At 43.1% G+C, this 25,922-nt stretch overlaps 1 protein-coding gene across 7 annotated transcripts in view; it reads left to right on the forward strand.

The window, feature by feature from the left end:
* The window catches only part of LOC128405163 (rap1 GTPase-activating protein 1-like), a 47,022-nt gene that overhangs the window by 8,391 nt on the left and 12,709 nt on the right, over nucleotides 1–25,922 (forward strand). For 2 of the 7 annotated variants that reach the window (XM_053371486.1, XM_053371487.1), the window contains exons 1-15: nucleotides 2,975–3,214; nucleotides 7,993–8,086; nucleotides 9,032–9,067; nucleotides 12,262–12,309; nucleotides 13,115–13,153; nucleotides 14,251–14,442; nucleotides 16,642–16,745; nucleotides 18,132–18,210; nucleotides 18,752–18,805; nucleotides 18,889–18,972; nucleotides 19,817–19,917; nucleotides 20,232–20,361; nucleotides 20,785–20,940; nucleotides 23,923–23,994; nucleotides 24,821–24,907. In XM_053371486.1, coding sequence (XP_053227461.1) covers nucleotides 3,171–3,214; nucleotides 7,993–8,086; nucleotides 9,032–9,067; nucleotides 12,262–12,309; nucleotides 13,115–13,153; nucleotides 14,251–14,442; nucleotides 16,642–16,745; nucleotides 18,132–18,210; nucleotides 18,752–18,805; nucleotides 18,889–18,972; nucleotides 19,817–19,917; nucleotides 20,232–20,361; nucleotides 20,785–20,940; nucleotides 23,923–23,994; nucleotides 24,821–24,907 — 1,320 coding nt within the window. In that variant the 5' untranslated portion in view covers nucleotides 2,975–3,170. Of the gene's footprint in view, nucleotides 1–2,970; nucleotides 3,215–7,992; nucleotides 8,087–9,031; nucleotides 9,068–12,261; nucleotides 12,310–13,114; nucleotides 13,154–14,250; nucleotides 14,443–16,641; nucleotides 16,746–18,131; nucleotides 18,211–18,751; nucleotides 18,806–18,888; nucleotides 18,973–19,816; nucleotides 19,918–20,231; nucleotides 20,362–20,784; nucleotides 20,941–23,922; nucleotides 23,995–24,820; nucleotides 24,908–25,922 lie in introns of those variants that run through there. The other 5 variants (XM_053371491.1, XM_053371489.1, XM_053371485.1 and 2 more) reach the window with 4 other exon arrangements.

Genomic DNA, 25,922 nt, shown 5'->3' on the forward strand with positions numbered 1-25,922 from the left:
AGCAATCAACCAGTCAATAAAATTCTAACAAATTTCAGTAGAAAAACTATGGGGGAAACTCTAGTTCTCAATGGCTCCATTCACACATATCTTAGCCATTATTTTAACATGATATGTTCAACAAACCACAAGTCTTCTCATATATGAACAAAGAAGCCATGGTTTGTTTCTCCAAACCTTGCTTTGTTTTCCAGCTTCTCTTGCCTCACGGTTTTGTAACCTGAAGAGCACTTGAGGTGGGGTGGCTAGCTATAAACAAACCATGGTTAAACAAGATTGCTGAGTTAGAACATAAACCATGGTTAAAACACGTCATGGTCCTTAAGCCAGCAACAAACCATAAGCTTATTGTGGTTTCGCATTAAATAAACCATGGTTAGTATGCTAGGCTGAATAGGTAGTCATAGTTGAGCTAAAGACACTATGGCTTAGCATTACGTATAAACCAGGGAACTGAGGTAATGAACCAGGGGTTGCCAATATTTTTGGCCCCTTGAGTGAATTTGAAAGTTTGAGAGACCTTTGTGGGCAGTTTCTCTTCAGGTAGCTTCTCCCTCCCCTCAACAGACAAAAGAGAGAATATGTTTCATGTGCACATGCACACAATATTTTTCTATGGGGGCTGGCTAAATGTTGGATCCTGCAGAATTGAAACAAATTTGCATGGGGTCCACCAAAAACCACCATCAAATCAAAACTTGTTTCAGCAGACTGCAGAGTTAAAAAATCACAGATCTGATGCTTGTGAGCACCACAGAAACATTAATCCCAGCCAGGCATGAATCCTGCTTGATCTGCATTACTTTACATATTTTGACTGAAAAAATCGCTAAAAATAATAATTACAAAGCACATCTTTGGACACAGGTCATTTGACGGTGGTTCTGAGGGAAAAATAGTGAGGATCTGTAAGGATCCATATTTGTGTACGATGGCATTGTTGGTAAACACCAGATCTGCAATTTGATGGCTCAGGTACCAGAGACAGTTGTGATCTGCATTTCAATGGTGGCTGAAGTGGAAGGGCGAGGGGGATAAGTGTTAAGTTGTGGGTGAACATATCAGACGACACAGCGATTCTTCAAACAGCTCTTGTTTATTCACAGGCCAGAACAGAACTGAACTGAAGGGTTCAGTCAGCCTGCTTATATAGAGCTCCAGTACAACGTAACTGTAACAATTTTCTAAAACTATCCAATCACTGAACGTCACTTTCGATCCCTTATTTGCATAACTATCTACAGTATCCCCCTGCTGGCCCAGGGTGAGAACTTCAGTACATAACAATAAACACTATGAAAAAAATGTGATGCCAAGGGGATCTGTTTTGCTAGATTTGACTTGTGTGTATTTATGTATGCTTACACACTTTCTCTCCCCCCCCCCACATTTCATATTCTCTCTCCTGATTCCTGTGGCACCTCACTTTCTCCCCTCTGCTCCTCCTCACTGCTATTTTTCTTCTCTCTGCCTCCCTGATCACTTTGTTTCCCCTCCTGCCCTCTCAGTTGCTCCACTTTCTGCTCAGCTATTCAAATACTGAACTGATCCTTGAACAACATAGAGCTGAAAGCGGAATGGGAGCAGCATCACACTTCCTCCTTCCCCTCTACGTTCTTTTCGAGAGAGAAATGTACTGTATCTATAACCACCTCAGGACAAAGCCGGCGGTGGATAAGGACTGGCTTGCAAGGGAGGCAGGCACACTCAGAGGCTTCACAGGCCCCTGAGAAATTGTGAGGTTCCCTGGGTTATTTGCAGTGAGGAGGGGATGTGTTATAAATGTGCTTTAAATAAATGGTGTGCACACAGCTGTAATCACTGAAGGTTACTCTCCTAAGACCAGTGCCTTTTTTCTTTTTTTAAAAAAAAAGGTTTCAGGGTACTCTGATTTTGACTCAAGAAAATCACCATTTTATAGTTCAGATCGGGAAAAATAAACACAGTAAAAAAGTACAAAGATTCACAAGATGTTTAGGGGTATGCGTACCCCCAGAAAGAGCACTGCCTGACTATTTGTTCCTCCATATAAAATAAATAACCCCCACCCCAGCATTTAGAAAACTTGCATGTTAGTTTTCTTCAATAACGGCAGTTGTTTTGGTTGCTCCCAATTAAGTTTTCAGCCCAGTTTTATTATTATTATTTTTATTACTCCGGAAGATTGCTGGCACTAGGGAAATGATCATTCTTCTGGATTTCTAAGAGTATTTGATATACAATCAGCCAGGGTAACTTTCTGGGCCATGTCACATGAATGGGTGTAGAGGGCTGTATTTACAGGTGGCACCAGTCAGATGGGTGGTGTATAAATAATAAAATTATTATTATTATTATTATTCTCCCTGGAGGGCAGGAGCAGACCCAGAAGATGGTGTTGGGAAGACTACCAGTTTGCTGTTTTGTCTTTGGCCTATGCAGTAGTGCAGTTTTAACCTTGTCCTCTGTGCTGCTCAATGTTGGCATTAAACTGCTGAATAGTGAAGTTATACCGAGATTGGGCATAGTCTTCTACGTGGATCTTCTGGTGGTCTGGCTTGTTTTCTTCTGCCATAATAAAGATAGACAACTAAATTGTTTCCTGCTCATTCCTTGCTCTGCAGGCCCAGGCTCCTCTTTCCTCTCTCTCCCTCCTTGCCAAAACTTCTCAGGTCATCTCCCTTTTGTAACATCATGCTACAAACCACTATAGTATTGCTGTTCAAACAACAGCCCTCGACATACAATTATAAACATGATGATTTTTCATGGAGATCTGGATTTCCCCTGCCGAGGAGATTCTAAGTTTTCGGTTTTCCTTCTCTTTTTTGTCTTCAAAATATTCGCCTCCTTCATTTCTTGCTTTCCCTCTCTCGCCTTCTTCCTTGGTTGTTCTCTAGCCCTCCTGACAACCTGCCGTGTCTCCCCAGGAGTTTCCTGCCCTTGCGCTGTGTAGATCCAGCCCTAACTGTGAGCTGTTCTTATTTTTGTCATTTGAAGTGCATCTCAGGAGAGCAAAGGAAATAGCAGTTTAGATTTGGAGGATTTTTTTGTTTTAAAGCAAGGGGAATAGTGGTTTGGGGACAATCCTGTAGCCTCTGGAGACAGGGTGGCGAGTTTATGTTGGCACAGAAAGAGGAGACGCCAGTGCTCAGGAGGCCAAACAACCCACAGTTGGCAGAGAGACGAGGATGTTTTCTCGGAAGCGTAGCTTTACCTTTGGAGTCTGTGAAGGGTATGTACCTATACAGGTTCTGGTTCACCCTGTTGCATGTCCTTCCTGCTGCATCTTCCAGGAAAAGAAGGGTGCTGGATTTATTTTGCATTTTCAAAAATTTGGGGGAACTTCCAGAAGAATGAGGGGTTCCTCGAGTCTTTTGGGAAGGAGAGTGAGCTAGATTGCTCTCACCTTCCAGCATGCAATGCCTAAATCTTCAGGTCTTCCTTTCCCCCCTCTTTCTTCCCTTCCTCTTGGTTTTCGAAAATATGTCTTGTTGTACGCAGTGTGTTTCCAAAGACAGGGAAACAGCTGAGCCTGCATTTCTCACAAGACGTTTGCTTTCAGAGCAGAAAAGGGAAAGCTCCATAGACCTGCAGCTGAAAATCACATCTGGAGAATAGTCCTATCGGTACCGTGGTATTCTGTGGAACGTGAAATGCTAAATATTTCACTGAAATTTCATAGGACTTGGGCAGGCCTGTCGCCAGAAATATTTCAGTGAGGGGGCCTAATGGTAAACTGGGAGAAAGGAGCGTTAATGTAGAGCAGCCAGGATCTAGAAGCAAGTATGCTTAAAGTTATTTGATGTGGATGTGGTAAAATTAAATGGTTATAAAGTCTAAATATATAAGTACTTCATGTTTGACAGTAATCCCAATATTGGTTTGCTCTTGTAGCAGCCAGAATATTGGGAACTGAGAGCAGTTTTATTCCTTATTGAGCAACTAAGAGTGCATACACAAGGTACTTTTGAAGCACGTTTTCCTCCTCAAAGAGTTCTGAGCACTGTAGTTTGTTCAAGGTGCTGGGAATTATAACTCTGTGAGAGGTAGATTACAGTGCCCATATTTCTTAGAGGGGGGAAATGAGCTTCAAATGTGCTTTAAAGGTGCAGTATAGATAAATTTTGCCAACACATTTCACCCATATATTACCATAAGAAAAAGAATCACATTTCTTTCTCCACCTTCATGAAATAGGAATATTCTGGGGAGGGCCTGGAATATCCCTCAATTCCCACAGGCCTCTTGTGGTTACAAACCTGGATTTTGGTTTATAATAAGGATATCTGGAGTTTGCGAGTCACGGGACTGTATTGTGGCTAAGGTTGTGAACTGTGAGGCAATTCAAATATCACTTTAACCACAAACTCAGGAAGGGGAACCTATGACCTTCCAGATTTTATCGGAGCACAACTCCCATAATTCCTGACCATTTGCCATGCTGGCTTTGTCTGATGGGTAGCAAGAGTCCCATAACATCTTGAGAGCCACAAGTCCGATCCACACACTACAAACTTAATAGCATTTTTAAACCACTTTAATAGCATTTTTAAACCACATGGCTTATCCTCAAAGAGTCCTGGGAACTGTCCTTTAGTGAGATGCTGGGAATTATCTGTCACTGTGTCCTAATTCCCAGGATTCCTTAGGAAGAATCATGATTAGCATGGCTATATGCTATTGCTCAGCCTTGCAGCTATATAAGAAGGCGATAACTTTAAATAATGTGTGTGATGCACTTTGAACACTGAAAAAGTGTCATAAAATATTTATTATATATTGTTATATAAGGCTGTCAATTAGATATGTTGTTGTTGTTGTTTAGTTGTTTAGTCATGTCCGACTCTTCGTGACCCCATGGACCAGAGCATGCCAGGCACTCCTGTCTCCCACTGCCTCCCGCAGTTTGGTCAGACTCATGTTTGTAGCTTCGAAGACACTATCCAACCATCTCGTCCTCTGTCGTCCCCTTCTCCTTGTGCCCTCCATCTTTCCCAACATCAGGGTCTTTTTCAGGGAGTCTTCTCTTCTCATGAGGTGGCCAAAGTATTGGAGCCTCAGCTTCACGATCTGTCCTTCCAGTGAGCACTCAGGGCTGATTTCCTTAAGAATGGATAGGTTTGATCTTCTTGCAGTCCATGGGACTCTCAAGAGTCTCCTCCAGCACCATAATTCAAAAGCATCAATTCTTCGGCGATCAGCCTTCTTTATGGTCCAGCTCTCACTTCCATACATCACTACTGGGAAAACCATAGCTTTTACTATACGGACCTTTGTTGGCAAGGTGATGTCTCTACTTTTTAAGATGCTGTCTAGGTTTTTAAGATGCTGTATATCAATTAGGTATACAGACCAGTAAAACCACATTCTGGCAGTTATCACAAATACTTAAAGACTTGAGAAGCTAGTATACTTTAGAGGTAGTACAACAAGATTTTCTTTTCTTTTCTATTTCTATTGGCTCTTTCCATCGTTTACTCTGATCATTCTGTGCATCAAGACTCCACCTCCTAGCCCACCTTGGCTCCAGGGCTCCAGTAATGTTTCAAATCCAAGCTAGAAACTTTAAAAAGAACTGCAATAGATTTAGAGCTTGCCTCTGGGATTTGTACCTGGGTGACATTTAATTGTCCAGCTGTTTTGGTTTGATTTCCCAGATGTTTTAAAATCCACATTGCAAAGCAAGCAATGAGCAACTTAATTTGCATAAGACCCTAATTATTAACCCATGTAAGTGAATTGTGATTATGTGTGCATTTTTCCCTGTGCTTATTTGTTTGGGAGGAATGTTCAGGTTCTTTCAGGAAATCGTCTAAGTGAGTTTACTGGAAGCAGTAATTACCCCTTGCTGTGCTGCCTCTATATTACCGTCTTTCAGTATTACCATCATCAGTGAGAAACAGATGTTGAAGGGAAAACTGATTTCTACCTCTGCATTGTGCTTCTATTAATGTAGATAGATTCTCAGAATATCTCAGCTGCAGTTTGGTCACTTAAGATCAAACAGAATGCATGTCACACTGAGTCTCAGAGTCACCCAGTCCCTAAAATGGTAATGGTACCAAAAGTGGGAAGTTGTACATCCTGGCATTTTCTGTGCAGACGAGTCGCACTCAGATACAGGTCTTATAAAACTGGATGAGTTCTCTCATTGTTTTGGTAAATGGCCTCCAAGAGTATTCCCCAGCTACTGCTAATGTTTATTGCCCAAGGAGTTTGTAACTCGCTATTTACTGTCATGTGACTTCTGGGATCAGGGTATAATTTATTTTACATGGCATTCCTTATGCTTATGCTTATGCTTCTTGTTAAAATTTGGAAAGACTCTGCTATTGTATGGCTAATCAAGTAAGATAATTTATGTTGTAAAAACTCTTGGGGTCCTGCAAACACATATTACTCATTCATATACAGTGGTACCTTGCTTCTCAAACACCTTGGTACTAAAATAACTTGGAACCCAAACACTGCTAATCCAGAAGTGTGTTTCGGTTTGTGAACCTTTTTCGGAAGCAGAACGTGCTCTGATTTGAGTGCTACGCTGAGGTCTGTCTGTTTTTGCTATTTATTTTGCGTTTTTGTTTTTGCGGCTACTGATTGATTGTGTGACTGCAGTACATTGTTTATTGTTTTCATTTTATAGATCAATGGTCTCGTTAGATAGTAAAATTCATGTTAAATTGCTGTTTTAGGGGTTGTTTTTAAAAGTCTGGAACCGATTAATCCATTTTGCATTGCTTTCTATGGGAAAGAGCGCCTTGGTTTAGAACGCTTTGGTTTTGGAACGGACTTCCGGAACGGATTACATTTGAGAACCAAGGTACCACTGTAGATGCGTATAGATACCTACACACATACACACACATAGTGAACCGTTGGGCTAACAGCAGGTCACCAAAAGAAATATATGCTATGGAAGTCTGTTGACTTAATTCTCTTTTGGGAATTGTTCCAAGCCTGTTTTTCTTTCACAGAACTCACATCTTCCCTTTGTAAAACCTACCGGTGTGATTTCAAGGATTTTTCCTTTATTTAGCAAAGCAGAACGCAACACTTGTAGTTCAGGTTTATTCTAATACTCGGCTGTAACCAGGCATGTGGAAGAAGGAATCAAGAATTAGCTGAGCCAAGTCAAAGTGATGGAAGACTGGGAGAGGTGTTTGTGTGGAGTCCTATTTGGACATAACAAGGAAACTGCAGTGGAACCACCGAAGGGGTAGAAGGAATAGTATGTGGCAGCTTGGCTGCCAGTACAGTGGTACCTCTGGTTACGTACTAATTTTGTTCTGGAGGTCCGTTCTTAACCTGAAACTGTTCTTAACCTGAAGCACCACTTTAGCTAATGGGGCCTCCCGCTGCTGCTGCTGCGCCGCCGCCGCCCGATTTCTGTTCTCATCCTGAAGCAAAGTTCTTAACCCAAGGTACTATTTCAGGGTTAGTGGAGTCTGTAACCTGAACTGTATGTAACCCGAGGTACCACTGTACTAAAATGGAAGGTGGAATGCAGCAGTAGGCTGGAGGGAATTTTACAAGTAAAAGCATGGAAGTAGGATCACTTAGGAATCTCTGTGAACACTGTGCTAGAGGACTTCTAGGTTAGCATTTGAAAAAAACAACTTGATTCACTGGGCAGATAAGTCTGGTACTGTTTTGTGTCTGGAGTTTCTGGCATAAGCTTATGTGGAAAATACTACAAACATATACCTGTGTTAACTGGCCTGATCAGGGGCGGGGGGGGGCACAGGGTGTCATATTTCTCAGTTATCATTGAGATTTTGGGGTTTGGTCTTGAACCCATTGCCAGCTGCGATATTTTCTTGGAAATATAATATGATGATCATTCTCCACTGATTTTGAAAGTGTGGGCCAAGGGTCTTATGAAGTGCAAGCATAACAATTCTTAGGCTTGTAAGTAAAGGTGGGTGTCAACATCTGGGAGGGATAGAGGACCTGCCTGCTACATTGGGGATTTTATGGTGCTCCGATTAGAGTTGTCTCCTTTTCATGCAGAAGGACTGATGAGGCAGAGCGCTGCATCAGTGACACCTTAGATTCACCTGTCCAGGATCCTCAGGCTGCCCTTAATCCAGCTGTTCAAAATAAGGTAAGAGGCTGCAGAATACTTCTTAAAAAAACAACTAGAATCCTTGCAGTCAGGTATTCAGTGAGTAAGGGTGTGGACTGAATCAGCTCTCTCAACCAACTGGAGTGCATGTAGTCCTGGCCAGGGCCGGCCCGCCCATTTGGTGAGGTAAGGCAGTTGCCTTACGCAGCAGATCTTGCCTCCAGTGAGTGTGCTGCTCACCACCTCTGCCACTGCCTCATCTCCACCCTCCAATGTCTGCTCCTCTACAGCACGTCTGTGGGGAGGTCTGTGGAGCAAGACGTAGGGAGCTGTGGAGGAAGAGGTGGCGGCGGTAGGTGGAGTGGCATTTTCTGTTTTGCCTGAAGTGGCAAAACGTTCTGAGCCAGCCCTGGTCCTGACTGTTGAATTGGACTGGTGAATTGCGCAACTGTTTAATTGGTGCAGCTCTCCTACAGCTAGGGACATACAGAGAATCCCTTTTCAATACACATGCGGCCCCTGGTTGGATCAGAACAAGTAGCAAGGGTTGTGCTTTTAGATGGGAAAACTTCTAGACTGTTATGAAAACTCCTCCTCAGCTTAACAGATAAACTACTATCTGAATAATAAAGGTGATACTGATGAATTGCTTTTTTAAAAAGTGAAAGATTCATAAATCACAAGACCTTAGAATATGTGAGTACTATTTTTCAGCCTGGTTTCTGAATAATTAGAGTTTATGCAATAGTTTTTCTTTCATGCCTATTTCTGTAACAGTGAAGATAAGTATTTATTTTAACATCAGTGATGAGAAAGTCTCAATCTTATGAAGAGCCTTGCAGATTCAAGTTTTGGGGCATGTGTAAAGGGCAAAATATTAAGCAGCATATAATTTCACAAAGAATAAAAGTCTCATTTACAGAGATCTCGGTCAAAATTTGTGACCTTGAAAATTCATTTCGTATTTCCCTTTCTTTCTCACAGGCAGTGGATTTGTTTGAAATGATTGAAAAAATGCAGGTATGGTTTGCTTATTCCATCAAGTTTCAGCTTTCTTAGTGCTGACTCACCTTCCATGCATTAAATCTGCTGTGAGATTGTACCTCCATTGCAACACTGCTGTCGTGTAAAAACCTGCTGTCTCTCATTCCAGTCCTGTCCTGTCCTGTCCTGTCCCACCCCCAGTTCTGCAGCACCTTCTGCTAACCAGTCTTGTTTACCTCCATTCAGAAAATGTATTTATCACTTCCCCTTGTTATAAGAAAAAACTGCTCCTTTTCCCTTATGGGGTATCCAAGAGGCCATATAGAGTCCTTAAGTGAGTTCCCTATTGGTAGGAGAAAATAACAGAGGCCAGCCAGAGTATATTGCGAAGCAAAGCGGCTAGTAAGCCTGATCTTTATTAACTGTTGCAACAGGGTCCCTACTCACCACAGTCAGGAGGGAGGAGAGAACCTAGAACAATGAATGGTGCATAAGCCCTTATATAGACTTTTGAAATTGCCCACCCTGTAGCCCAAGACCACCCCCCTAAAACATCATACATACATCACAGAAGGAGGCAGTCTACAGCAGAAGTCCTGTCTGCCAGGATACTTGATATCGGTCACTGATGGCTTTACCTGGGCAGCCCGGCCATTCTTTGGTGATGGCAAATACTTTAGTTCCTGAATCCAGGTCACAGGCTCACCCTATTCATACACAAATGCACCCTTAAGACAGGATTTGTAAGCAAAAGACAATGGGGAGCCTTTCCCATTTCCTTTCTCCTAACAGAAACATTTGAGATCAGTTTGGGAGAGTCAGAATGACTTCAGGTTTGCTCTCCTGTACTATGTCAGACACGTGGCTTATATACTTATGTATGTGTTTGCCTTGTACATTTATGAACATTTCTTTTTTTTTAATATAATATTTTATTAGGTTTAACAATAGAAAAATAGAACAATAAAAACACAGAGAAAATATAAAACACAACAATACAAACTTTCACAATACATAAAATACAAACATTTAGCAAGGGGGGAAAAAGAACAATCGACACACAAAAAATAGAATAAGAAAAACACAAATCACTCTTTTCTAATTATTCATCTTCAATTAACTTATTTTCCTGACCTCCTCACGCCTCCCTTTTTTATATCCCTTTTTAACAATTAGTTCAGCAAATTCGTATCCTACTACTTTATCCTTATATATTTTACCTCCCAAATTTATAATTTATAATTTTTATCTCTTATTACTAGAACCCCTTCATTTTATTTCAATGTCATCAGCATTCATACATTTTACAATACTTCTGTAAATAAATTTTAAATTTCCTCCAATCTTCTTCCACCAACTCTTCTCCCTGGTCTCGGATTCTGCCAGTCATCTCCATTTATGAACATTTCATTTATATTTGACACCTAAGAATTCTTACCACACCTTGTTCCTGCTTGTTACAACTGGGGTGGGTTTCTTTCCGCTGAGCTTCTGTTAGCTAACATTCATTTGTGGCCAAGGATGTATACACTTAACCACACGGTTCCAGGGATGAAATATTTCATAGGAGTGCCTTGGCATCCCTGCTCTGCCCCACCCCTGGCTGGAGGCTAAGTTCCTATTGCCAGTTGGCTCGGAAACTGCAACAGAGGCGATAACTAAAAATGGCACTCCGCAGCCTATATGATTTGTTGATTGCGTCAGAGAACCAGCAGCGCCAAACTGCTGGTGGTGAGGCAAGAGCTGGCAATTATCTAGTTGCTAGGTGCCGGAGGACGAATGCACAGGAGCTCTGACGTAAGGAACATGTGAAGCGAAATCCCCCTTCTCTGCCACCTGCCGTGCCTGCTTGTGTTTTCTTCTCTGTGTTGTCACTATCTGCGGCTGTTTGTGCTAGCAAAGCGAACTCAGCATTCTCTCGTTATGCTGTGTTAACTTTCTCTCTCTTTTTTTTATTTAACAGAACTTGCATTCTGCTTAATTGCAAAAATAAAATAAAAATCCCAACAGCGTCTGAGCAACAGATAGATAGACAGACAGACAGATATAGTTAAAAAGATCAAGGTTAAAACGATGGTCTGTTAGAAGCTAAAATTACAGATTAAAACACATAGCAGTTTTACATGTCAGGGTACGCTTGTGTAATTAAAAGAGTTTTTATCAGAAAAGTGTACTGCAAAGGTGTTTGCTACCTTGATACAGTGGTACCTCGGGTTAAGTACTTAATTCGTTCCGGAGGTCCGTTCTTAACCTGAAACTGTTCTTAACCTGAAGCATCACTTTAGCTAATGGGGCCTCCTGCTGCCGCCGCACCGCTGGAACCCGATTTCTGTTCTTATCCTGAAGCAAAGTTCTTAACCTGAAGCACTATTTCTGGGTTAGCGGAGTGTGTAACCTGAAGCGTATGTAACCCAAGGTATCACTGTAATTGGGTGAACACACCTTACCTTTTAATCTTAAACCCTCAAGTCTAAGAGGAGGAAAGGAGTAACCAGGTAGGATTGGAAAACTACCCTGATACCTGTCTAGGTGTCTTGAACGGAAACAGTTAGATGGGGAACACCTGTGTGTATGGATGCCTCTATATACAGCAAGGCTTTAACTTGATGTTTGGACTGTGCAGAACATGGATTGATTCTGACACCTGGATGAGAGGGGAACATTTGGGAGCACTTTTGGTTGCAAAACATCATGCTCTTTCCCTTTCCTAAAGCAATGGATCTCGGCCAGAATAAGACAGAATGAGGTGTAGGGGCTCCATTCTCCCACTGCTTACAGTGTTTTAGACTATATGATGTGATTATTTCCCAGATTCACCCGTATTTCTGATTAGTTTACTCCTTCTACACACTGAGGGACTATTGTTATGTAAATGGTGAAATGGGCTTGTGTGTCCTAGGTGTGTATGCCAGAGGCACAAATCCTTTTGCTTTTCAAACAAGGAAGTTGTTTGTTCAGTTTGTGTTGATGATATTCTACAGTTAATTATTATGAAAAAGTAGCAAGAACAGGTATGCTGGCTGTTCTCTTTTTGCAATTTAACCTTGGCTATATCCAGGAGTAGGACTTAAAACTTTGTTGAGAATCTTGCTCTCAGCTGCAGAAATCTGAATTTGTGTTGCAAGGGTGGGTGGGTTAGCAAGCAGGATATTGGCATCAGGTGGAGGGGAAAGGGGAAAGGAGAGACATACTGGGCTGTGCAGTTTCACTCTGCCTTTTTCTCTATCTAGAAAAGTCGTTTGGATGAGCAAAGGTGTTCACTTCCAGCTCCACTCAAGGTCAGTTCAGCAATTATACGACTGAACCCTCCAATGGAATTTTAGTACTAAAAATGACAACTGTAAGAGCCGATCCTCACATTGTCTTTATAATGCATGGTATAAAAAGCTGTTTCCCAACATCCAGAGAGGGATCAATGAGGCCCAGATAGGGCTATGCATATATGATCAAGCTGGGAATCAGGGACAAGACAGCGCGGGTGTGTTTTGCTTCCAGCTGAATTGCAGCTTTGAGTGTGTCCCTGTATCAATGAATGGCAGCCTTCCACTTACGTAGGTTTCAACTGTGGAGCTAATAAGGGACTAGGAGGTGAGCCAAACTAATGTAACAAATATATATGAAAGAGATGGGAATTGCAAGGATAGGGAAGAGCTAATGCCAGAGGGATTTCATGAGGAAGACAGGGAGCTGGGGGAATAGTCATAATCTATATACCGTATTTTTCGCCCCATAGGGCGCACCTAGTTTTTTTTGGGGGGGGGGGAAATAAAGGGGGGGAAAGTTACCCCTCTGGCTCTCCAGGCTTCAGCGAAAGCCTGCATTCGCCCCATAGGACGCACACACATTTCCCCTTCATTTTTGGAGGGGAAAAAGTGCGTCCTATAGGGCGAAAAATACGGTATATACTGTATTATCCACAAATGCATATAGTTTGGGTGGAAGAACTGGGAGGCCCAATTATTATCCTTATTTGGACTCAGGAGGCAGGGATGCATGTGATAGAATGTTGGAAGCCTATGCATTACTTTGCAATTTGCATAATCCCCAGCTCCTCACCCCCATATGACCTCTTTGGGTTTTCAGAGAGAAGAGGAGTACATCCCATACCCAAGCATCCATGAGGTGAGTCGCAGCAAAACCAACCAAGATTTGAGTTCAAATTTATTCAGTTTTTTTAAAAATGAGGTTGGCTCACGTACGCCCTCAAATTGTGGATCAGGTGTTAGTTTGAACGGACAGCATTTAATGTCTCCAAGCCTTCATTTGTCTTTGTATTAAGAGTTGTTAGGAGACCCCCTATTCCTTTTGATTCCTGAGTTCCCTGGGAAGAGGGATTGGTTGTTAAGCCACTCTAGGAATTGTAGCTCTGTGTGAGGAATAGAAGAAGAGGAGTTTGGCTTTGATATCCTGCTTTATCACTACCCTAAAGAGTCTCAAAGCAGCTAACAATCTCCTTTCCCTTCCTCCCCCACAACAAACACTCTGTGAGGTGAGTGAGGCTGAGAGACTTCAGAGAAGAGTGACTAGCCCAAGGTCACCCAGCAGCTGCATGTGGAGGAGCGGGGAATCGAACCCGGTTCACCAGATTACAAGTCCACTGCTCTTAACCACTACACCACACTAGGGGTCTCCTAACAATTCGCAACATCCTTAATGGAACTGCAGTTCTCAGGATTCTACAGGGGAAGCCATATAACTGTTTAAAGTCGTATGTTACTGCTTTAAATGTATAGTGCAGGTGGCAGCTGTGACTGGATGGCCAGACCACATTCTACCATTTTTTAAACGGCTTCACCATTTCCTGTCATTTCCCGCCTGAATCTGTCCTACTATTAAGATCAATATTTGATTTGCTTCTCTGGGTGCTCGTACTATGTTTTTGATGACAGGGGAAAGCTCATTTTCTGTAATAGAATCTGAACTTGATTTTGAAGGGTTACTTTTGTTTCAGATGTGTGTGTGCATGTGAAATTATAGATTGGATTCATTTTAAATTTTCTGTGCCGAAAATGTAACTGATCTGTAGAAAAATTTTGTAACTGATCTGTAGAAAAGAGTTTACAACCTGAAGAAGAGACACTGCACGTTGTTTTGTAAACAAAGAAAATCTTTAATAAAAACTTTTTTTTAAAAAAAAAAGAGAATTCAACAGATCAAGATCTGTTCTGTTTTGATTCTCTGCTCGTGTCTGATCCTACAACATCTCTCTTTCTGGACAGGTGTTACGCAGAGGGTGGCCCTACCCTCTCATTATCTTACCCCAGTTTGGGGGCTATTGGATCGAAGGAACCTCTCACAACCTTCCCATCCCAGGCCCAGAATTGCATGACCTGCCATCCCCTTGCAGTGGCAAAGTGAAGCTGGAGTGTGACCCAACAGCTAAGTTGTACCGCAAGCACTTCCTGGGAAAGGTAAGAGAAGTTCTGTAGCTCCTGACTGTTCATCTGCTACTGAGCTGGGTTCAGGGTCCTTGTATCCATTTACAAAGCCCTGAACAACTTGGGTCCTGGGTGCCTTAGGGGGTCACCTGAACCCTTATATCCTAAGCTAGATCACTGATCTCATCTGAAGAAGTGTTTCTGGTTGTCCCTTGAGTTGGTGAGGCTTATTTGACGTCAACATGAAGATGAAACTTCAGTCTTTGTGGCCCACTGCTGGGGACATACAGCAGGCACCTTCTGAACTATGGCCTTGTCCATACTTCCACTTGTGCCGTGCCTAGAAAGCATGGGTCTGAGTGGTTCTCACATTTGAAAGTTACCCACTTTCCAAGTGAAAGCCCACTATTTAGCAATAGATTGGAACAAGCGGGAACCTGGGGGAAACCCGAATTGCCATTTGTTCCAACTGAGTGCTAAAGAGCGGTTTTCCCTGGGGGAAAGCAACAGGAGAAGGGGAGGTATGGAAAAGCCCTAACTTCCAAACGTTTCCTGAAAACTTTTTTTTTTTTTTTGCAGGGCTATGTAGACAGTCTAGGAAAATGTTTACCATAATAGTCAGCTGGTGATCTATTTTAATGTTGTGTGGTTTTTATTGTATTACACTTGTTGTAAAGTGCTTTGATTTTTTTTTGAATGAAATTGCGTCATTGAAATATTTTAAAATAAATAAATACTATCATTTTATTGGACATACAGGCTTTTAAAATTTATTATATTCGTTGCCTGCCCTTCTCCATGAAGTCCCAGGGTGAGCTGCACGTAGAGAAAACTAGTACAATAAAACAAAACAAAGAAAAACAGTCCCTCTGCAAAATACCATACATATCAACAAAACCAGATTTCTAGGGGGACGGTAACAACCTGAGTACAGTTGCCAAAGGCCAGGTAGAAGAAGAACATTTTCTGTGATTGCCTAAAGCTACAAAGAGATGGTGCCAAACACATCGCAATTACCGTATATTTCCGTGTATAAGTCTAGGTTTTCCCCCTAAAAAATAATGTCAAAAATTAGGGGGTGTCTTATACATGGATACATCTCCCCCATTTTCTTAAATCTGAGTCCCCCAAAATAGGGGGCATCTTATACATTCCGTCTTATACGGAAAAACACAGTAATTTGCTAGTTTAATTGTTAATTATTGGTGTCTTCTGATCAACTTAATATTTTGTCAATTAATCGATGAAGATCAGTTTTAATCAATTAGGTGTGCCTTAAGGGCACACCTTTTATTCCAGACTATTTTAGAACCAGTATAAAAATGAACCAAACAGAAAATACTATCTTATGAAAGTATTTATTTACGAAAACACTAATTTCATTAAAAATATCCAAGTGGTATACAATAATTAGGGATGCGGGTGGCGCTGTGGGTAAAACCACAGTGCCTAGGACTTGCCGATCAGAAGGTCGGCGGTTCGAATCCCCGCGACGGGGTGAGCTCCCATCGTTCGGTCCCAGCTCCTGCCCACCTAGCAGTTCGAAAGCACCCTTAAGTGCAAGTAGATAAATAGGTACCGCTTTATAGCGGGAAGGTAAACGCCGTTTCCGTGTGCTGCGCTGGTGCAGGCTCGCCAGAGCAGCTTCGTCACGCTGGCCACATGACCCGGAAGTGTCTTCAGACAGCGCTGGCCCCCAGCCTCTTAAGCGAGATGGGCGCGCAACCCCAGAGTCGGTCACGACTGGCCCGTACGGGCAGGGGTACCTTTACCTTTATACAATAATTATATGTACAATGAAAACCATAGATCACTGTGGAAGAGGGGGCAGCAAAAGCCTTGTTTCTATATGTTGGAGCATCCATTGTATCCTAAGTATGGTCAGCTCAGAAGGGGATGGACGGGGAACAGACACAGCACGGAAAATAGAAAAATGACATAAAAATGGCAGAAGCTATATCCCTGAAAATACCACCAGTATTCAAAGATTGTGTCCGTGATGCTGGACACACCCTCAGCGCACAAACCTGCATTACTACATACAAAGCAACATGGCAATGCCTTCCGCCCCAATTCAGCCTACTAGGACTTCCCCTGTTGTGGGCCCTGTCTCCTCTCATATTACCTCAAGGCAGTCCAGAATTCAAAATATTACATGTGCCCAGTGGCTTCTGGAGCAGGAAAAGAGTCTCTTGTTTCTACATCCCTTATTCCAATATCTCTTTTCCTCAGGAACATCATAATTTTTATGCCAATGACACAACTTTGGGCTACTTGGTCCTTTCCGTGAAGTATGAACAAGTCGAAAAGCAAGACAACCTCCGCTTGCTTCTGAGGTAAAACAGCCCTTTGGTTCAAACCTTGTGAAATGATTGCACTTTTCAGGTGGTTCTCTGTCTCTCAATGGCTGTCTTAACTAAGCTTATTTGCCATTTTTCACACACACACAAAAAGTCGCCAGAATTTTAGAACTGTTTGCAAATCAAAATTACATTTAAAAATAAATAGGAGGTGCTGCCAATAATCCCTTGACTATTAATTTGGCAAGTGCTTGTCTTCCACACCCCACCCAGCACTGCCTCCAGTACACTTTTAAAAAAAGAAATTCCCTCATGTTTGCTTTGGGAAGGCTAACAAGCCTTATTTGGGGCACCCAATGTAATATATATATATTTTAAAAAATACTTAAATTACTGCTTAATATACCACTTGATTAAGGGACATGGGTGGCGCTGTGGGTAAAACCTCAGTGCCTAGGACTTGCCGATCGTATGGTCAGCGGTTCGAATCCCCGTGGCGGGGTGAGCTCCCGTCGTTCGGTCCCAGCTCCTGCCCACCTAGCAGTTCGAAAGCACTCTTAAGTGCAAGTAGATAAATAGGGACCGCTTTATAGCGGGAAGATAAACAGCGTTTCCGTGTGTTGCGCTGGTGCTGGCTCGCCAGCTGCAGCTTCGTCACGCTGGCCACGTGACCCGGAAGTGTCTTCGGACGGCGCCGGCTCACGGCCTCTAGAGCGAGATGAGCACGCAACCCTAGAGTCGGACACGACTGGCCCGTACGGGCAGGGGTGCCTTTACCTTATACCACTTGATTACCAAGCTTTATTTGCAGCATATATAACAATTATAAAAAGAAGTCCGTGGATAAAATTAATTAAAATCTATCCACTCAGTGGGCAAAATAAAATTAAAATTGCCTGCTGCATTGCCAAAGGGTATAGACCCCTCCTGGGTGTAAAGCTACCCCACTGTTAGACAGCTGATTTTGGGTGTCATGAAAGTGTGGGGAATTATTAGCCATTTAATTTACTGTATTTTTATTGGAAGGGAAGTAGAGAAGGGCTGGTGCTATTTTTCTGTCACAGATGCCAAAATAACTTTGCTGGCTTTAGGTACTGTGAACTTTGGGGTACAGTGGTACCTCGGGTTAAGTACTTAATTCATTCTGGAGGTCTGTTCTTAACCTGAAACTGTTCTTAACCTGAAGCACCACTTTAGCTAATGGGGCCTCCTGCTGCCGCCGCGCCGCGGGAGCACGATTTCTGTTCTCATGCTGAAGCAAAGTTCTTAACCCGAGGTACTATTTCTGGGTTAGCGGAGTCTGTAACCTGAAGCGTATGTAACTTGAAGCGTACGTAACCCGAGGTACCACTGTACTAGGGAAGCTGGAGTTGTTGCTGCTTGGTTTCCTTAGCATTTATTTTGGTTGTTTGTTTGTTGCAGGTCTCGAACCAGTACCAAGCACGACTTGATTCCTATTTCTTGCCTGAATGAGTTTCCCAATGCTGTCCAAATGGCAAAGGTACATTGTTCCAGGTCCAGCACCTTTACTGTTAGTTGCTGGGTTATTTTTGCCTTGTAATCCTCCGATGAACCAAATCTGATTCCTTTCAAAACAAACAAACAAACAAATTTCTTTCCAGTAGCACCTTAAAGACCAACTAAGTTAGTTCTTGGTATGAGCTTTCGTGTGCATGCACACTTCTTCAGTTACTTGTCCAAAGAACAGGTTCCATTTTGCTAAGTCACCCATTCCAGGCAGCGTAAGTTAAACAGTCTCAAATTTATGTCCTAAATTTAAATTTATATCCCACTTAATCAATTTTGAATCCTTGAGTACTAGCCTGTGAAATCAACTAGAAAATAAATAAGTTGGGGTGTGTGTGTGTGTGTGTGTGTGTGTGACAAATCCCTTGCAAATACAGGACAGTTGAAAGGTTAAATTTGCAAATGTGAATTTTCATGTTAAGTAACTGATGCTCATCCGATTGGCTTCAGTGAAAGTGGTTCCTCAAGTCCCTGCACTGGAAGTGTGTTAACACCTTTTGCTTGTCCTCCTGCAGCTGCTGTGTGAGGATGTGAATGTTGACCGCTTCTTTCCAGTGCTCTATCCCAAGGTAGGCTCGCTATAGCCCCATATGCAAACTCTCTTTCTCTGCCTGTTTTTACTTCTAACTCTGGCTGTTTCTCCACCTCCTAGGCTTCCCAACTCATTGTTGCATTTGATGAACATGTCATCAGCAATAACTTCAAGTTCGGAGTCATCTACCAAAAACCTGGGCAGGTAAACCTCTTTTCTTATGCACACTCAATGCCCTTTTCTATCATAGGCTATTTGGGGGGTCTGGACAAGAGCTTCCTTATGTCCTCTTGTTCCCCTCCATCATGTCCAGTAATCCTTCATTATTCCTTTCTGGTACATCACTCCTTTTTGGCTAATCATCTCCCCACTTTGTCCTCCGCCTCCCCCATCCTCTCTCTGGCTTCCACAACTGGGAAGGGGAGCACTTGGAAGTGACATGCAAGTGACTAGGGAGGAGAAACCAAGCTGTAGACATCACCTGAGAAATGTCTCTTTAAGTACCTGCTGAAAGGCATCCTTTAGGGCAGGGGTCAGCAACCTTTTTCAGCAGGGGGCCGGTCCACTGTCCCTCAGACCATGTGTTGGGCTGGACTATATTTTGAAAATAATAATAATGAAGAACTCCTATGTCCCACAAATAACCCAGTCTACTCATGTAAAAACATGCTGATTCCCGGACTGTCCACAGGCTGGATTGAGAAGGCGATTGGGCCGCATCCAGCCTTGGGCCTTAGGTTGCCTACCCCTGCTTTAGAGGATTGGCTATGGCCTATGGGCCACCACTGACTAATATCTGTTCAGAACCTATTCAGCTTATCTTCTGCTAGTGTCAAAGATACACACAATCTCCACACCTTCAGCTCTGGCAAACAGGGATTGTGGCTTTTTTAGGAAGGTGAAAGGAAAGGAGAGAGAGTGTGTGTGCTTGTGCATATGCGCACACGTGCAAAAGAGACCTTTATTGTACTGGTTATTGGACTCCAGGATAGGTCAAGAACTCGAATGGGAAATGGTGGCCTTCAGTTTTCTGTTTCCTTTTATATAGACCACAGAGGAAGAAGTCTTCAGTAATACTGAAGAGAGTCTGGGCTTCTTAGAGTTTTTGAATATCCTTGGAGAGAGGATCCAGTTGCAGGATTTCCGTGGGTGAGTACTTCAGCTATAAAAGCCTAATGGTTTTGAAGTTGTCTTTCATGGCCCATTTTTCCTTCAAAGAAAATAGGCTTAATAGCAGCAGATTGCAGTGGCCCTGTCTGGTCCCGTCCTGGGAAGTGGCAGTACCACCACCAGGAAGTTCTAGGCCTCCTACCCTCTTTCACACACCACTGCACACACCAACTACCACAATTCATTCTGTGAATTGTATTTCTGCCTTTGATAAAGCTGCTACCGTTGTTCATGGTATCTCTTCTTCTGCCTGTTCTCCTCTCTCCTTCTCCTTCTTGCCTTATGCTGATCAGCTTCCGAGGTGGCTTGGATGTTACTAGAGGTCAAACAGGATCTGAGTCTATCTACACACATTTCCGGGGCAAAGAGATCATGTTCCATGTCTCTACGATGTTGCCCTTCACAGAGGGAGATGCCCAACAGGTACCGTGGGGACCTATGGAGGACACAGTATTGAATAAGCCTCTAGAGCAGCGGTTCTCAACCTGTGGGTCCCCAGATGTTGTTGGACTACAACTCCCATCATCCCTGAGTTCTTGCCTTGCTAGCTAGGGGTGATGGGAGTTGTAGTTCAACAACATCTGGGGACCCACAGGTTGAGAAAGGCTGCTCTAGACAGGTAGCTACTTTAGGGTTGATGTGACAAAGGGAAGGTTGTTGGAGCAAGTTGTGATTGGAAAGAAGAGGCCATAATCTGGTCTGGGGATTGCTTGGGTTGACAGTTTAGAATGGATTGGAGTTTAAGATTGGGGTGGGTGCTGTGGACTTGAGTGGCCAAGCTGAGCAGCTTGCATTTGGGAAGCCCAACTCCCCTCTTAACATGTTCCCTTGCGTGTTCCCTTCCAGCTTCAGCGGAAGCGCCACATTGGGAACGATATCGTGGCCATTGTCTTCCAGGACGAAAATACTCCCTTTGTCCCCGACATGATTGCGTCAAACTTCCTGCATTCCTATGTGGTCGTGCAGCTCCACCACAGCGCCCTGGGGGAGACTCTCTACAAGGTAAGTCCACTCGGTCAATACTCTGCTACTTTCACGACGAGTGCAAGAGAGTTCTGCTGCAAGGGTAGCAAACCTCTAGGCTCCTCTGGCTGGCCCTTGGGAATCTCCCCAAGCCACACCCCCTTCCCAGCCACACCCCTCACTGGCCCTTCTTTGCACCTTCATTGAGTGCTAATGCTTCTTGCTTGCCTCATTGGTGGATAGAGGTGACCCCTGACCATTAGGTCCAGTCGTGACCGACTCTGGGGTTGCGGTGCTCATATCGCTTTATTGGCCGAGGGAGCTGGCGGACAGCTTCCAGGTCATGTGGCTAGCATGACTAAGCCGCTTCTGGCGAACCAGAGCAGCGCACGGAAACACCGTTTACCTTCCCGCCGGAGTGGTACCTATTTATCTACTTGTACTTTGACATGCTTTCAAACTGCTAGGTTGGCAGGAGCAGGGACCGAGCAACGGGAGCTCACCCCGTTGTGGGGATTCGAACCGCCGACCTTCTGATCAGCAAGTCCTAGGCTCAGTGGTTTAACCCACAGTGCCACACGCTGCCCCCTAGGTGGATAGAGAGGGGTGTCTAAATGTGCCTAGAAACTAGCCTACTGTACACAGGTAAAAAATAACAGTTTTGCTGTGCCCACTTAGCCGCTAGCCCTGCTACCCGACCACCCCAACATGTGGCCCATGGAAGGTTGTACAGAAAGGAATATATCTCTTGGGCTGAAAAAGGTTTCCCATCCCTCCTGTATAGCACTACAGCACTTTAAATCTTAGCCCACTTTTTTTCCCTTTTAACTTTGCATTGGTTCTCTAATCCTTGGCTACAGTGGGGAGAAATTGTGGAGCACTAGCCAGTCTCTTGCCAGTCCCTCTTTTATTTACTTACTTATTTTAGCGGAATTTACTCACTGGTTAATCAAAAACCTCAAAGTGGTTTACTTTTCTTCCAGCTGGAAGAGAACAGGAGTCAAGGTGAAATTTCACCCTATCACTTCTTAAGTCTTAAAACATGCAGAACTGAGGCTCCAGTCCTTTAGTCCTCTAATGTTCTGTGTACTTTTTCTGATAAGGAGTTGTATCATTCTCAGACCTTTGAAGTGTGTGCATTTCCCTCTCTTATCCATGCGTAAGTACACATGAACCTTAGTGTACACAAGTGACACTCCTGGTAACAATGACTCCTACTGGTGATCAAGTGTCCAAGCAGCACAATGACTTGGGAAAGTCAACTAAAGCAACCCAGATAATGTCAAGCATTTTAGTTTAACTTCAGTGCTATATTAGCAACCTGGACAAATACTCGAATAAATAACAGGAGGGGGTGTTAAGGTGATGTCATGGACTGGCTTGACGGCAGAGGCACTGGCTGGGGAAACCCCAAGGGAAGAAGGCTCAGAGTCAGGATGATTGATGATGGGATGGCGATGAGTGGTCAGAGAGAACAGAAGAAGCAGACCAGGAGGAGGTGTCGGAATCTGAAGATGTAACAGGGTTTAGTGAGCAGGAAGAGACTGGGGCAGAGAGCAGTCCAGAAGCAGAGGCAGGAGAGGAGGGGGGCCAAGGAGCAGAGATAGAATCATAGAATCATAGAATCATAGAGTTGGAATAGACCACAAGGGCCATCGAGTCCAACCCCCTGCCAAGCAGGAAACACCATCAGAGCACTCCTGACATATGGCTGTCAAGCCTCTGTTTAAAGACCTCCAAAGAAGGAGACTCCACCACACTCCTTGGCAGCAAATTCCACTGTCGAACAGCTCTTACTGTCAGGAAGTTCTTCCTAATGTTTAGGTGGAATCTTCTTTCTTGTGGTTTGGATCCACTGCTCCGTGTCCGCTTCTCTGGAGCAGCAGAAAACAACCTTTCTCCCTCCTCTATGTGACATCCTTTTAGGCATCGTTTCCAGGCCTTTGACCATTTTGGTTGCCCTCCTCTGGACACGAGATGAGGCAGGCTGCTGAAGAAGTACTTTGCAACAGAAAGCAGGGCACATATGCAGTTCTTGCTTCAGGTCACCTACTCTTAATTTGCCACTTTAAAGCAGACTGAGGTCGCATCCATGCCTTACCCTTAAATCACACGGCTTCCTCCAAATAACCCTGGAGCAAATATTTTATATCATGTAGACATATTCCTAAACCAAATATACTGGGATTCAGTTATGGAAGGAATAAAAAAAAATAACCCAGGTTATGACCTTCTAAGAGATGCACTAGTAATATTCAGTTAGCCTAAGGATAGAGTTCAATAAGAATATTTGTAAATGGTTGGGGTTTGTTCTTTGGGGTTTTTTTTTGCTAACTGCAGCAAGAATGATACTATGCCCAAACTAGAAAAGTGCTTGCTGTCCCTCTATAGATCACTGGCTAACTAAAATCCAGGACATGGCATGAATGGTTAAGCTAACAAATTTGATTTGTTAGAGAAGGAAGACACCACGAAAATATGTTTGTAAAGAAATTGAGTTTATTTATCCAATGTTATAATAACAAGGTGCTGGAGTCAGCCAATCCAGGTCTATTGTTGAGGGGAAATTAAACAAATAAGAACACAGCAGGAAAATATAGTAATTAGTTTTTATGTGATATTTATTGGTAAAATAATGCAAGTGTTTAATGTATTGGAAATATAGGAAAGGTAGTAAGAATAACTATGGAAATAGCTTTTATGTATTTTGATAGTCGAAAAAGGAAGAATACTATGATTGCAATGATTATACTCACCTGGAATATAATGCACTAATGTGCATTTATTTGCATTTTTGCAATGTTATAAACGAGTGTGTGTGTGTGTGTGTGTGGCTGTATATGAGATGTTTCTAACATCCCATATCTTTTGTGCTCTCCGCTGATTAGCAGTTTCATCAGACAGCAGTTTAAATCTGACAATGTTTTAATATTATCCTAAGGCTGCAGACCTGCAGAGACCCTGCGCAGTGGTCATTCTGTCTGTACTCTAAAACCACTCTGTCCCTTCTGATGGTTGCAGGTTTCTGTTACAGCCCGTGATGACGTCCCTTTCTTTGGGCCTTCTCTGCCAAATCCAGCAATATTCAAAAAGGTTTGTGTGCAGCCAGGAAAAAAAAATTTAAAGGCTTAAAGGGCAGTGGAATTCTGGTAATGGTTCCTACATTACGATCTATTTATATGAAACTTTGAATGTGTAACTACCTAGGGCTGGAAAAGCCCCAAACTTGTGACAGCCTGGGCTCTAAAATATTGTAGCACCTATGACCTGGAAGCCATTTTTCCAGCTCAACTTGTGTTCTTAGATGTGGCTCTAGCCTTCCCAATATTGCCACCGTTGTCATTTAATATGTTCAGAAGCACCTAAAATAGATGCTGCCAGTTTCAGCTTAAGCACCTTCTAGTATCAGTACTCATCAGCAAAGAGGATTAATATGCATTTTCGGAAAAATTGTAGTACAACATAGTCTACTTGGTCTTTATAAATAGGAAATGAGGGATTGCCTCTTTAAATAAATCCATATGTAATAGGTTTCCCTGCCTGTCAAAAGCTAAAGCACCATAACGAAAGATAGCCTTCATTTCCTATGTCTACATACTGTAAAGGATTTTTTTCCTTGGGAACTGGGAGGGCATTTAGGAAATCATGAGTTTTTAGAGTGGTACAGTCCCACGTGGTTAATTTGAATGTATTCTTCACCTCTACAGTGCAACCCATTGAGGTGAATAGAGGAATATTCTTGTATCTGTGTTTGTTCCTGTGCTTTGGTATCAACATGCAATCTTAAGTATTAGCTTGCAAAGAAGTATCCTAGAACCTTCATCACTATCCTTTGTGGCACCAAAACAGTTCTGGATATATCTATAAGAAAGGGTCTTGTAAGACTTAAATGCTGTGAGTATTCTCCTCCTTCTCACAGGGCACAGAGTTCCGTGAATTTCTTCTGGCAAAGCTTATAAATGCGGAGCACAGCTGCTACCATGCTGAGAAATTTGCTAAGCTGGAGGTGAGTCAGTTTACTTGTATTTGCATTCATATATCTTAAAGAGCAAATATTGGTATGAGTACCAGGAAGTAACATATTGGTGATCAATGACAGGATGTGAAATGAAATGCAGGTTCAACAATCAATTGTTGTTTAGTCGTTTAGTCGTGTCCGACTCTTCGTGACCCCATGGACCAGAGCACGCCAGGCACTCCTGTCTTCCACTGCCTCCCGCTGTTTGGTCAAACTCATGCTGGTAGCTTCGAGAACACTATCCAACCATCTCGTCCTCTGTCATCCCCTTCTCCTTGTGCCCTCCATCTTTCCCAACATCAGGGTCTTTTCCAGGGAGTCTTCTCTTCTCATGAGGTGGCCAAAGTATTGGAGCCTCAGCTTCAGGATCTGTCCTTCCAGGGAGCACTCCGGGCTGATTTCCTGAAGAATGGATAGGTTTGATCTTCTTGCAGTCCATGGGACTCTCAAGAGTCTCCTCCAGCACCATAATTCAAAAGCATCAATTCTTCAGCGATCAGCCTTCTTTATGGTCCAGCTCTCACTTCCATACATCACTACTAGAAAACCATAGCTTTAACTATACGGACCTTTGTTGGCAAGGTGATGTCTAAATCCAACCTAGGACTTTCTATACTGCAGCTGTTGCATGGGGAGGGGAAGGGTAATTCCTCCTGGTGACTTTAAACTCAAAATTACACTTTTAATAGGAACTGAAACTCCTACAATAGAATGAAAAGCACACTATGTAAGTGTGACAACCACATTCTAGCCACCCTGAGTCACCTTGGGGGAGACCTGGCCACAACAGAGTGTACTCCTCTCTTGTACCCTCCCATTCCCTATTTAAGGTACTCAGTGCCACCAGATAAGAGATTAACTATTTACCAGGCTGCCCTTATCAAACAGCCTCCAAAAGTTCCCTGGGTCTCTGAAGCCTCCTTAAGTAGCTGATGTTCAATATTCCCTTAGGAGCAAAAAACAAATTAAATTGGTTAATCACATCCACTTAGAATCATGGAAT

The sequence above is a fragment of the Podarcis raffonei genome, chromosome 17 (genome assembly GCF_027172205.1).
Source record: "Podarcis raffonei isolate rPodRaf1 chromosome 17, rPodRaf1.pri, whole genome shotgun sequence".
In the NCBI taxonomy this organism is placed as follows: domain Eukaryota; kingdom Metazoa; phylum Chordata; class Lepidosauria; order Squamata; family Lacertidae; genus Podarcis; species Podarcis raffonei.